Source organism: Protomyctophum parallelum (assembly GCF_964188405.1).
Source record: "Protomyctophum parallelum genome assembly, chromosome: 6".
Taxonomy (NCBI): domain Eukaryota; kingdom Metazoa; phylum Chordata; class Actinopteri; order Myctophiformes; family Myctophidae; genus Protomyctophum; species Protomyctophum parallelum.
Genome location: NC_139701.1, coordinates 50,218,317 through 50,232,714, shown reverse-complemented (window position 1 = coordinate 50,232,714; position 14,398 = coordinate 50,218,317). Strand labels below are relative to the sequence as shown.

The following is a 14,398-nucleotide window of genomic DNA, read 5'->3' as shown; positions in this document are numbered from 1 at the left end:
TATTTAGCATTAAGCATTTCGCATCATTCATACAAATCTGTCCATATATAAACAACGTATACAGCAGTGTAACTTTGATTACAGTTTAGTAGTAGTACAGTTACTATTGTTTTACAGAATATTATCCAGTGTCATCGACATTCAAACAACAGAAACCCAACCACAGGATTTCTTAAATACTTCATCAAAATATAAACATAGAATGGGAAATGTTGGTTTCCTTAACAATGAAATCAGTTGTAACACCTCATGTCCGTGTCTCAAACGGAAAACAGATTTTTCCATTTTCAGCCGGTGTGAGACACAGACACGTACACGTGTACAGTAAATACAAGTGATGTTTAAAGCTGTTTTTTTTTTTTTTTATCTCCTCAGACTGTTTTGTGTCCACTGTGTGTCTGTCCAAGACAAGTACAAGCTCCCTATAGAGGGTACATTTGCAATTGCGCATACCCTCTATAGAACTGGCGACAGCATATTGTTAAAGCACTATAGAAACCTTTTTATGTCCAAAACCAGTACCATGAAAAAAAAAAGAAAAAGAAGAAAAACATGGCCCAATGGATCCAATTGAGTTCATGTAGTCATAACAAGCTCTAGCCTTGGTGTCCAGCCTGATTCGCTGCGTGCCGCGATTTGTTTTGTCACTTCGAAAAGTGACAAAATAAATCACGATTATATCACAGGACGCAGCGATATACACCAGGATAGTCACAAGCTCTTGTTTTGAACTAAATGCTGCTTTTAATTGTATCCCACCTGACAGAGATAATGTTATCATGGGGTCTACGTGCAGTTCACAGTCTTACATGCGATATGAATGAGAAAGCAAACGACAAAAGAAAGGCACTTCCAGGCACACTGGTACAACTGGTATGCTCATTGGCGACACACACACACACACACACACACACACACACACACACACACACACACACACACTAGGTGGTACACCTGCATTAGATCGCAATCAAACAAAGTAAATAGAAATATGAACAGAAATTAGTACAGCATGGCAGTGGCTTCTCAACTGGCTTTGAATCACAACTCAAAAAAATGAAGCGTTTCCTCGAGGTACTGACCACTTAAACCCCTGTCATCTTTGAGAACGGGACACCGAGTTACTTACAACTTTACCAAAACATTATCAGATCTACAAGCTCACAATGCGTTCCAGTTGCGGCACTTTGTTGCACTTGGGAGATCTGCTATGATTGGATAATGTTCCCCTGGGATATGGGTTCAAGTGGTTCAGTTAAATGCATCAGAAAACACAATAATCTTCTTAGATTATGTTAAGCCCAAATCTGATGTGTGTCCTATCCAAGACTGGCATGAAATTTGTGCTTGTTTTCTTTTCTTTTTTGTTGTCTGAACAGCACAAAGAACACATGGAAACTGATTTCTGTGAAGCAGATTTGAAACACAAAACAAATGACTAGAGAATAAAGATGAGTCCAATATCAGGAAAACCCAGAGACACTGAAGAACGGATTTACACTTTGTTGCATGAATGTGCCATGTCGCCAACCAAAATAATGTGAACAAAACGTGTCGCGTACCTCTGGAAACATTTATTTCCCCGCAGATGTTTTCATAACATACTACTGGTTTGGAAGATGACACAAGCTGTGAAAGTGCATATGACCGTATTTCACTTCCTTGTTTATGTGTTGTGATGGCGGCGCTGTCGGCAAATGTCAGACAGCAATAAAGTGCTCCAAAGTCAGAACGTGCGACATGTCGTCAAAGCATACATACATTTACCATTTGGTTAGGCTCAGTAAATGCCATAGATAGATGTTGCATAAATAACACTGCTGTGGTGCATTTTCAGGGACAACCCTGCCCTCCTCCTCCACTCGGTCCCGACGAGGTAGAACTTAAAGAGTGTCAGTCGAGTACCCGTTGCACGTCAAACACAACACCACTTAAAACAAGACCTTCAACTCTTCAAGTCGGTGTAAAAAAAAATGAATAAAAAATAATAAAAAATAAACAAATCAGTCATTTTGAGTTCTTTCTCTGAATTGTGTTCCCCCCCCCCCCCCACACCCCAGATCCAAGTCTGTTTCTTTTCCAATGACATTGACCGTTTTCCATCAAATCTGGCCATTGTATACATACAGGGTTCCAGAAAAAGGGGACCCTTGTGGGTCTGAGCGTGTACAGACGGAACCAAGCAACTGGATTTGGTTCCAATTGTACACGCTCCGAGTTAGATGAACAATGACTATGTGACTGTTTAGACGAGGGCCAAGGGATAAAATAATAAATAAATGATATCAAATGGGGTCCGTGAGGCCCAATGCATCTCAGACTGCGTTGGAACGACTACAGCAGGCCAGTCCAGAGGTTGTAGCAGGCCGTGTTGATGACAGACTCCAGGTGGTGGTACATGGACACCAGCTGAGGAGGAGGGCTGTTGCTGGGCTGGGGCTGTGAAGGCAGCGGCTCCCGGAAGACAACCTTGAGGCTCTAAAAAGAAGAAGACAAGGCAGTAAGACGTGTAACTCAAGTACTGCACTTAACCCATTCTGACCCGAGATCAGATTCATACGAGGTTTCCACTGGACACACACTGGTCTGATTAACCCATTCTGACCTGAGATCAGATTCTAGAAATGTCAGTCGCTCTTCGATTTTTCAAAAATAGCAGACCTACAAGCTCATATCGCGCCACTCGGTGGCGCGATATGAGCTTGTAGATCTGCTATTTTTCAATAGCTAAAGCATAACATGATGCTGACACCAAAATGGGTGCCTGTTCAGAATGGGTTAAAGGTCCACTTCACCACTTCTATCTTCATATAATTGGCCCTCACTAATGATCATGATGAAATACCACAATTTCTTTCTACTCGCTCTGTGTCTCATGGGAGGGCTATGTGGGAAGTTCAGAAACCCGTCTATACCAGTGACATCATCGATGGGGAATCAAAGCTAATAGAAACCGCAGGCTTTCTATTCCTGAAAAGTTGCAATAATGGAAGCAATCGTTCTCACGATAATACAAATCTAAATATTTTAGATTAAATATTTTGTTAAAAAAAAAGAAAACAATTGTTTAAAAAAAAACAAAAAATCTGTCTAACGATGTCACTGGTGGACGGGTTTCTGCCCACAGCCCTCGCCTCCTATGAGACAGACGGAGTAGGAAAATCATGAACAATCATGAACAGTGAGGACCAATTATATTATGACGATAGGTTGAAAAGTGGTGAAGTGGTCCTTTGAGTCCAATCCACTTCATTTATTTTTTTTTGAACTTTGTTTTTATTCAAAAGTTTTCTTTTTTTTTTTTTTTTTTTTACACCAAATAATAAGAATGATCAAACACAATTAAAACATACGAATCAATGAAAACAAAAAACTGAAGAAAGAAACAAAAAACATACATAAAAAAGAACAGAAAAGAAAAGAAAAACAGCTTGACATAACTACTATAGTACAGCATTTCCAAGTTGAGTTAGGCAGGAGAGGAACTGGGGACATGGCTCACAGTACACTTCAGACTCAATTATAAAAAAGCATTTTTGTTTTTTGACACAACCACTTCATGACATTTTTACAGATCAAACAACCTCTACACATATATTGAAACACCCAAATACAATATCACAGAAGTCCATTTAAGTATGAAACTGTCCATTTTTAATTGTAACCTTGCGGTCATTTCTTCCATTATATAAACCTGCTTCAGTCTCTGCTTCCATTGGGTTATTGTAGGTGGCTTTATTTCCTTCCAATTTACTGTTATCATCTTCTTAGCAATCAGTAAAAGTATCCTTAATATGTAACTCCATGCACGCGCCTCCTCTGGTATAATACCAAGCAAACATAACTCAGGACCAAAAGGAATATTCAACCCTAAACATTTTTCGATTTCCTTATTAACCTTTTTCCAAAACCCTGAAATTATTGGACAGTCCCAAAAAATGTGTGTATGGTCCCCGATTTCCCCACAATTTCTCCAACACAATTCTATGGATGGTGTTTTCACATATGAGGAGATGACCAGAGGAGTATTGAAAAACCTAGTTATGAGTTTCCAATCGAATTCCTTCCACATCTGGCTATTTATTCCCTTGTGGCAGCCTTCACACATATCCTCCCAGGTTTTGTCTTCAATAATTATATTTAGTTCCAATTCCCATTTATCCTTAATATACCATGTGTTTTGAGAAACGTCATCCAGTGCTTTATATAAATTGGAAACATGTTTTTTAGTCGGGAATTTTTTTTCTGCAATACCAATGAAGTACATCTCAATATCATTTGGAGTCTTACTAACCAGCTCTCTCTCTCTATGGTCTGTGATATAATGTCTTATCTGGAAGTACCTGAACAAATCACTTGAAGGGAGTTTAAATTGCGTCTGGAGTTGAGCAAAAGATTTAAAGATCGTTCCATCAAATAACTGGTTTATGGTTTTAAGCCCCTTATCAGCCCAGCGACTGAATCCAGTATCGCTTATGGATGGCAAGAAATCAATATTACCCACTATTGGCATTGCCCTTGAAACTGACCCTGGTCCCCACAATGTTTTCTTAACTGCTTCCCACACCTTTAACGTATGCTTTATCCATTCATTTCCTATTTTAATTTTGTTTTTATCCATTGTTTTTTTATCAAGGAAGGGTAATGTTGACAGAGACACCCCTTTAATTGTGCTCCGTTCTATTTGGTTCCAAACTGTCTCTTCATCATTACTTATCCATGCTACAATTGCAGTCAACTGAGCCGCCCAATAGTAGTGCTTTAGATTGGGAAGGCCTAGGCCTCCCCTATTTTTTGGCAAAAGAAGTGTTTTGAGCCTTATTCTGGGCTTTTTATTTTGCCAAATAAATTTAGAAATCATTCGGTCCAGCGCCTTGAAGGTGGAGATGGGAACTCTGACAGGCAAGGACTGAAACAAGAACAGAAGTCTAGGCAATACGTTCATTTTCACCGTTTCAACTCTACCCAATAAGGAGAGAGGAAGAACATCCCATCTCCCCAGGTCATTTTTAATGGCTCTAATTAATTTTGTATAGTTTGCCTCAAATAATTGTGTAGGATTTGGTGTAATTACAATTCCCAAGTATCTAAACCCTTGTTTAGACCAACGAAATGTTACATCATTGTTTAGTTGTGTAGGCCAGGACCCAGAAATCATCATTGCCTCTGATTTGCTTTCGTTAATTTTATAACCTGAGACGGAACCATAACTTTGCAGGCATTTCATGAGTGGGGGAATAGAGAGAATTGGATTTTTTATAAAGAGCAAAACATCATCAGCGAATAGCGCCACCTTGTGGACAAACCCTCCATCATCTGGAATGCCTTGGATCTGAGTATTTCGGCGTATAGCTTCAGCTAAACATTCTATGCTGATTGCGTAGAGAATCGGGGATAATGAGTCCCCCTGTTTTACGCCCCTCTCAACCCTGAAAAAATCTGAACAGTGACCATTAACTCTGATTCTTGATTTGGAATTATTATATAGCAAATTAATCCAAGAAACAAATTCTTCTCTGAAACCCATTTCCTTTAAAGTCTCTTCTAAGAAGAGCCAATCTAATCTATCGAATGCTTTGACACCGTCAAGGCTAAGAAGCATCGATGGGTCTTTATCCCTTGCAGCTAGTGACTGTATGTTTAATGCTCTCCTGATATTATTTGTCCCCTGTCTTTTCCATATGAAGCCCGTTTGCTGGGGGGATATTAATCGTTTAATGTACTTTTGAATTCTATTTGCTAATATAGAGGTTAGTATCTTGTAGTCCACGCACAGAAGACTGATTGGGCGATAACTAGAACACTGTATGGGGTCTTTTCCTTCCTTATGTAATACCGTTATGATGGCCTCTGACCATGATTTTGGGGGATCCCCTGTTGATAATACAGAATTATATAATTTGCATAGCCTGGGAGAAAGTTCGTTTGCAAAAACCTTGTAGTATTCCCCTGAAAAACCGTCTGCTCCTGGAGATTTATTATTTTTTAAGTTGGAAATTGTTTCCCTTATTTCCTCCTCAGTGATGCGTTTTATTAGTTTGGATGCTTCCCCCTCTGCCAATTTATTTAATTCAAGGGGTCTCAAGAATTCAATGATCTTTTCTCTTTTAAATTCTTGTTCTTGCCCCTTGTATAATTGTTCGTAAAATTTTGCAAAGGCATCCGAGATCTGCTTAGGCTGCGTTTCAACCAGGTTGGTTTCGGGGTGTCTGATCTTAGCCACAGCGCGACCAGATTGGGCCTTCCGGAGTTGAAAGGCCAACAACCTGCTCGCCCTATTCCCCATCTCATAATATTTTCTATTAGTATACCTAAGTGCCCCCTCGGCCTTGTGTGTTAATAGCTCATCTAATTGTTCTCTGGTTTCTTTTAATTCTTCCAGTGTTTTCCCATTCCCAAACTGTTTGTGTTCTTTTTCTAGTCCTTTTATTTTGTTTTCCAATTCTTGTTGTTTTGCAAGCCTTTGCTTTTTTATTCTCGCTCCTATAGAAATAATCTTCCCTCTGATTGTGGCTTTACCTGCATCCCAGACTACTGAGGGTGAAACAATCCCATCATCATTTATAGCAAAGTACTCCAGAATGGCACCCGTTATTTCCTCCTTAATACTAGCATCTGATAATAATGAGGTATTAAGCCGCCAGTACTTTAAGTGGTTAACTGACTCAAAGCCAACTTTCATAGAAACTGGGGCATGGTCTGAAATAGTGATCTGTCCAATAGTGCATTCTCTGATACGAAAAAGATCCTTCTTTGACACACAAAAGTAATCCAACCTAGAATAACTGCCATATACTTGGGACATAAATGAAAAATCCCTTTCATTTGGGTGGAGATGTCTCCATGCATCTACCAAGCCTAACTCCCTCATAACGTTTGTTAAACCCATGGCCTTTTTGGATAGAGTTTTTGTTGATGACGGTAGTTTATCCCACTTATTACTCAAAGTACAATTCTGATCTCCTCCCATGATTATAAACCCCTCTCCTTTATCTGCAATTAATGCCGCAATCTTTTTACTAAACAGAGGGCAATCTTCGTTCGGGGCATACACATTCAAAATGGTGACCTTTATGCCTCCTAGTGTCCCAACCACCATTATATACCTGCCCTCTTTATCCTGGAAGGTTTGCTCATTGCTATAATATACCGATTTACTGAATAAAATAGCCACCCCTCTCTTCTTACCACCCGCATACGACGCTCCGTACACTTGATCTACCCACTCTCTTTTAAGTTTTGAGTGTTCAATCTCAGACAAATGAGTTTCCTGTATCAAAGCCACTGAGCACTGCATTTTCTTCAATTGACTAAGTATCTTTTTCCTTTTTATAGGGTTGTTGAGACCCTTTATATTATAGCTAATAAAATTTAAACCTGCCATATTCTTTGCTTTTCATTTTTACATGCCTCCCCTCCTCACCACACAAGCCCAACTCTGCACCATAAACACACACAATGAATTCAAGCTGTATAAACACTGAAAAATAAAAACAACAATCAAAATTCCCCGTAGAATGCTCCAACCCAAAAACCAAAACACACAACACCCCTTGGAACACCCTGGGTAGAGAAAAACACTCTTGTTTTGCACAGAGTGCAGCTGCAACGGGCCACCTCCTGATGTCGCCCTCGTCCCATTGCTCGATTCGCATATCTCTTAGAGCATGCATTGGTCCCCCACCTCTACCCCCACTAAAACCTATCTGAAATTAAGAAAAGAGGAATACTAGGGATACTTAGCCCCCCCCCCCCCTCCCTCGGCAAGCACCCCCCTTGATGATACTGAAATAAAACCATATCGAGGATATTCCCATGTCTCGCTGTCCCCAAAATACACTTGTTACCCAACGTATATTTGCATAATTGTCATTAATAACCAAACCAAAATGATACCTCTGTATTTAGCCTGCCGCCCCCTTCATATATTATTCACAAACTCCACATCAGTCAAAAATAAAACAAAAAAAACAACTTAACAAATCCTTGTGGACTGACCTTCATTTTTACACATTTTATCTGTCCCCCCCCTCCCCCATTCCCACCCTCTCCCAAAGCATTCCCCTATATTCAAATAATAACCATTGCCTTAGTTTTCTTTTTTTACCTTAAATTCTTATTATACTAACAAATGTTTCAATTCGTCGCAACATCCCTTCAGATGATACTGACCTCCAGGACGTTCATAGATGTGATTCAGAATATCTGGATACCTCTCTGTCCTAGACGTCCTTGGCTGGGATACTTTAATGTCCGTTGCTATTCTTCTTGGTCGTCATCTTGAATGGTGAGTCTGTTGTCATCGGGATTCAATGGACTGCATTTTTTTATGGCTCTGATGTCCTCCAGGTTCAGTTGACGGCTCCTTCTTTTCCCTCCTTGTGTCTTCCACCCGTCCTGCGCCAGCTCCCTGTCGAACATGTCTTGTTCCTCTGCATCCACGATGATTTCAAACTGCTTCAGTGTCTCTCTAGCATCCAGTAAAGATGGGAAGACCTTCTCCCCGGTGTCCAAGAAGATCTTTATTTGGGCCGGGTAGATGGTGCGGGCTTTGATTTTCTTATCTTTCAGCTTTTTAATCACTTCCCACACTGCCTTTCTCTTTCTTTGTAGATTCTGTGAATAGTCGTGGTCAAATGCCACTCTCCTTCCCTCATACTGGATGTTTCCCTGTGACCACGCTTGCGCCAAGACTGTCTGTTTTACCCCATAGTCAAGGAAGCGAATGATTATGGATCTCGGTGTTGCTGTCGGCTCCTTCGGTTTGGGCACTGTGGCTCTGTGCACTCTCACCACCCTTACGGACAGTTCTTCTTCTAATTGCAAATTTTCACACAGGAATCTTTGTATAAAGCCAGGCATATCATTCTTTTCTGCGTTTTCTTTTATGCCATACACACGGATGTTGTTTCGACGTGACATATTTTCCATTTGGTCACACTTAGCAGCTAGGCTGGACTCCTTTTTTAGCAAGTAAGCTAATGCTCTGTCATGTAGCATGCTCCTGTCTTCTGCGTCACTTACTCTTTGCTCTGCCGTAGCGACTCTCTGGTCCAACATGTCCATCCGTTGTTTTATTTCAGTCATGGATGCTTCCAGTCTGCCCAATGAGGTCTTTGTGTCCCTATAAAAGTCACTGTTTTCAGCTCGGAGCTTCCGCAGCTCTGTTAGCATCTCCGACTCCACGTTCCCTCCAACAGCCATGGCTTGCAATGATTCACCGGTTAGCTTTAGCTGCGTTAGCTTCAGCTGCCTTGTATTTGGTCTTAATTCAGACTCCTCTGTGTTTCCTTTGCCCGAACTTTTCGTAGTCTTGCCTTTCACCATTCTTTGACGACCATTTCAGTATATTTTCGTATTCATTTGTTAGGTTTTGATTAGTTTTAAGGCTATTTTGTAAATAGGTTCAGCGGAGCTAGTCTTTCACACGTCTACCTCGGTCATGACGACACCGGAACCCTCAATCCACTTCATTTATAAAGCACATTTAAAACAACAGTGTTGAACCAAAGTGCAAGTAGGCCCACAAAAAAAGAAGAAAGAAAAATACTAAAATACCAAGGGCAAAACAACAATACATATATGCAAAATCAACCTATTTCACATTGAGGAATACAAGCATACTGTACACTCACTGTTTTTCCAGCTTGAGAGTCCAGAAAGACCAGGACAAAGCAGTCGGTGAACTTCTGGTTCAGGACCGCCTGGAAGACAACAATACTTCAGTTCCACTTTTCTGTATACATGTGCAACCAAGGGGCCACATGGCACATCAAGTAAAGGCCACCTTCACTTAATGTGGCCCTCAGGTAAATATCAGAATACTGATATATTATTATTTCAGCTATTACAATTCCAAACATGCATACATGACCCGCTTTAATTACTTCAGTCTATATTAGTAGCTGAATGACAAGTAGGCCTATTACAACATTGTCTTTTTTTATGTCCAATGTATTTGTATTTAGTTCATGAAGTAATATAAGCATAACTACAATTAATTAACACTAGCATGTCTGAGAGGTCATTTTGACCGTTTTTCTCTTTGCCCATGAAGCTTTCAGAATGTCCCCCTTCCATGATCATCTTCATCCATCACCATTCTATCATCTCAGAAAATTTTGACATCTGAAACATTTTCTAAATATGATGAATTTACTGTAAGCACATGCTACCTGTGTCTGATTTTACTTCAGTCATGCATTTGAAATTAAATAAAAAATTTACTTTACAGGATTCCAATAAAAAATAGCAAGAAAAATATTCAGCATTTCAATTCAAATATTGCACAAATAGCTGATCTACAAGCTCAAAACTTGAGCTTGATCAAGTTTGTGTCTTCGTTGCACGCTACGAGCTTGTAGATCTTTCTGAGAGGCGACAGAAATCATTGCTTCTGGGGGTCCCTGGAACAACATATTTTAAGGGGGTTGGTGGCCAAATGCATATCATTGACCTTGATAGAAACATAGGTTTTTTTCTTCTTCAGAAAACCAGTTGTAGAATCGGCCTCGGGTCTTAATGCGTGAACACATTTAGACCCGAGGACACATCTGTGTCATCTTATAGCTGTTGAAAATTACCAATCTACAAGCTTAAATGTGTGCAAATCTTGGAATATACTGTATATTCTTTCACAGCAAACGTTTTTTTTCTGTTTCAGAAAACTGTCAGGGTTTAGAAGACTACTTATTCTCCGAAAAAGTGACCATGTCCTAATGATTACAATTGTAGGCATTTAGCAGACGCTCTTAATCCAGAGCGACTTACATTAAAGGACAACTTTAGTTTTTTTCAACCAAGGTTCATGTTTTAGGTTGTTATTAGAGAAACTAAAAGATGAGTGTTATTTTTTTTCCATTTGCTGCTTTCTTTCGTTTTAGGGATTTTAGCTGTTTTGTACAGGGGGGCAGGGCATTCGAGCATGGGGCTAAATATGTATTTTTTTACAAAATATTATGGAGATTTATTTTTTTATTATTCACTATAGTCCTAATAAACCCCAGGAAATTACATCTGGCCACAAATAAATCACAGGATCTACTGAATGTGAAGGTAGCCTACTGGGGGGAAGCCACACTGTGTGTCATAGGCTCAATGTCAGTTCGACACATTCAGTAGATCTCGTGATGTTTTGTGGCCAGATGAAATTTCCAGGGGTTTATTAGGACTATAGTAAATAATTAAAAAAGAAATCGCTATAAAATCTTGTAAAAAAATACATATTTAGCCCCATGCTCGAATGCCCCCGCCCCCCTGTCAAAAACAGCTGAAATCCCTAAAACGAAAGAAAGCAGCAAATTAGTTTCTCTAATAACAACCTAAAACATGAACCTTGGTTGAAAAAAACTAAAGTTGTCCTTTAAGCAAGAACAAAAAAGCATGGGAATACATCACAATGTTTCTAACCAGATACTGGATGGAGTTCTCGTCAAAGTGTCTGCAGCTCTGAGGGAAGCGCGTCAGGAGAACCTTGATCAGACTCTGATACCAGCTGGGACTCATGGTCAAGAAACAGTCCTGGGGGGAAAAGGACAACTTTGTTATTAGTTCTACTATGACGAAAATGACCACCAGTCCCTATAGTCTCCCCACGGCAGCACATATGACAAACATACGACAACTGAATTTGTTGCTCTGCTTTATTCAATCATATAAGCCAGGGGTTTAAAAATGTAAATCGCACAAGATACAGTATGTCACATAGAAATGTCTATTTGTATGTCTCTAAATGTTTGTATGTCTTTAAATGTTTTGATGAATTGAACAATGTGGACCCTGTTGTAAACAAGTGTAATGCTTAATTGGGTCGTCCACTCACAGTTGACAGTCTTTGTATTGAGTTTGTGCTTAAAATGTACTGTAAATTCTACAAACTGTTAATAAATATTTCAATCAATCAATCAATCAATCAATCAATCAATCAATCAGTCACAAGGATATCAGTCTCTCCATTTAGGACAGATTGAAAGTAACTTCATACTTTGACGTTTAAAGGGTATAGTTCACTCAAACAATTTTCTGAACACATCCCATGAAGCCTTGAATTCATAATAATTGAGGAATACAAATAATTAAAACAATATAAATCACAATGCCAATCTATATTATTAAGGGGATTATTATTATTAATAATAATAATGGACCAGAGTTAAGTTCCGAACCATTTGTGCTGAGATACGTTACTTTGTAGATTTTGATTATTATTACAAAACATGCACTAACGACTTCAGCCCTATAGATATTCCGGCCATTTGAAAATAGCAGATCTACAAGCTCACAATGCGTCGCACTGCGACGTGTTGAGAGCTTGTAGATCAGCTATTTTCGGGGTGCAACCCAGCACTCTTTAGCTAGTGGAGATGCGGTGTACGACATGGATTTCGAAACAAATCTGTTCAACACAAAATGCTGCGTTCCAAGTTAAGGAGACTTTTGGAATAAAGCAATTTAATGAACGCAGAATTTGGGTATGAAGGTATGGTATGAAAGGAGAGGAGGTCATTTGCATTTCTTTCGCCATAGTAAATTCTGCATTCGTGGTCTGGAGAGGGGAGTTGTTTTAAAGACGGATAAAAGGGGCAGGGGTTCAAGCCTCCTTGTCTATGTGTGCACGTCCCTAAAGCCTGGGTACACATCGTGGTGCTCCGACGTACCAGCTGGGGGTCTATCTCCCCTATGGAGCGGCTCTGCACGGCCTCCAGCAGCTCCTCCAGCTCGCTGAAGGACAGCTTGCTGAGCTTCAGCTTCTCCATGGCCAGGTGCTCCCCGTGGAACAGCCTCCTCCACAGGTTGTCCCTGCGGCAGTGGCCCATGGCCTGCTCCACACTGCCCTGGATCTGCCTCTGGGCCGACGCCACCTGCCCCCCAGGGAGAAGAGAGGGCAAAATATAACAATATAATAATAACAATTGTTAGGGATGCCGATGTTCAAAATAACAATTTCGCCGATAGCCAATACTGATACCGATATATGTGACCAGATTTGACTGAGAGCCTGCCATCCAGCCTGCCTTTTCTTTTTTTTTTCTTTTTTTTATGATGTTTTTTTGCGGCTTACGCCTTTTATTGTTTTTTTGAAGGGACAGACAGTAGGCTGACAGGAAACGGGAGAGAGATGGGGGAAGACATGCAGTAAAGGCCGTGTCGGGCTCGGGAGTCGAACCCGCGGCACACTGCGACTGGATTACCAGTCGGGTGCCCAGACGGTTACGCCACCGCCTGGGCCCAGCCTGCCTTTTCACCAGAGAACCCCCCCCCCCCCCCCCAAATGAGTTAATAGCACAGGCAGACTCTTCACATACTAGAGCATGTCTAAGTGTCAGAGCTGAAATCGACATGTAAATATGAGATAAATGCTTAAACATGTAGCTAGGTGTAATGTTGGAGACCACAGAAAGTGAACCTTTCAAGTCTATTTTCTCAACTCACTGTTTCTCTGCGAGACATTACTCTATAAGCCATATCTCCAAAACTGGTGGGTTAAACTGAACAAACAATATGTCAATTTGAAGCTATGATTCCCTGCTTTCATGCGACATGAAAAAAATAATCTCCAAAAAACCCAATGGCAGTCAAATTTGGTCACATATATGTTGATTAACTTTTTAGGATTTAGGGTAAGAGAAAGGAAGCACTTGATTTCCTTACAAACCCTCTGAGAGGGTTGGAGACGCGTGCCTCACCACGCCTCTCGGCCATTATAAAACACATGGTAACCTCCCACCTCTAGTGGCTTATTGATTTATTTTGAGTCACGGGGCTGAAAAGCTTGGGAACCACCCACTGGGTTAAATGCACTTAAGAGCTGCTGGTGGAGCTCACCTCGTTGTTGAGCAGGGGGAACAGAGGGGAGGGGTACAGCAGTCCTCCGTGGCCTTCGGCGCTGCTACGACCCACCAGGGGGTAGAACTCGTTTCCGTCGCTGGGGACGGGCGAGGTCGCCATGGCGGGGCTCGACGGCGACGACGGCGGCTCCTCCCACAGTTCCAGCTCGGGGTCGTGGTGACCCCCAGCCCCTGCCCCGCCAGGCTCCTCCTCCTCCGCCACCCGCTCCGGAGGGACCCCACCCCTCCCCCCGGAGCCCGCCTCGCCGCCGGGCTCGCGGTGGATCTGAGGGAGCTTCTTGAAGCGCCGCATGTCCGCCGTCAGCCGAGGGAACAGCTCCCGCTGGCTGGTCATGATCACGTAGTAGCGCAACCTGAACACAGTGCAGGAACGAGCACACGCGTTACCAGTGAAAAGAGTCATTTTGTCCAATCTGTATGAAGGACAGGGTTACTCAAATCCAGTGGAGGAAAAAAGGGCCAATTAAGAAAAGTTTTAGAGTCTTCCGCTTATGGCTTCCCTGTGAGGTTAGGGTTAGTGTTGGAGTAATGTCCGACATACATCGCTATTC

General features: G+C 41.2%; 1 protein-coding gene across 1 annotated transcript in view; it reads right to left on the bottom strand.

Moving 5' to 3' along the window:
- Positions 1-14,398, bottom strand: part of szt2 (SZT2 subunit of KICSTOR complex) — a 181,611-nt gene continuing 167,213 nt past the window's right edge. Inside the window, exons 75-79 of the mRNA XM_083766835.1 lie at positions 13,825-14,200; positions 12,657-12,860; positions 11,410-11,520; positions 9,636-9,704; positions 1-2,478 (exon numbers count right to left, since the gene is read on the bottom strand). Of these exons, the coding sequence (XP_083622961.1) occupies positions 2,335-2,478; positions 9,636-9,704; positions 11,410-11,520; positions 12,657-12,860; positions 13,825-14,200 (904 nt within the window). The 3' untranslated portion in view covers positions 1-2,334. The remainder of the gene's footprint in view (positions 2,479-9,635; positions 9,705-11,409; positions 11,521-12,656; positions 12,861-13,824; positions 14,201-14,398) is intronic.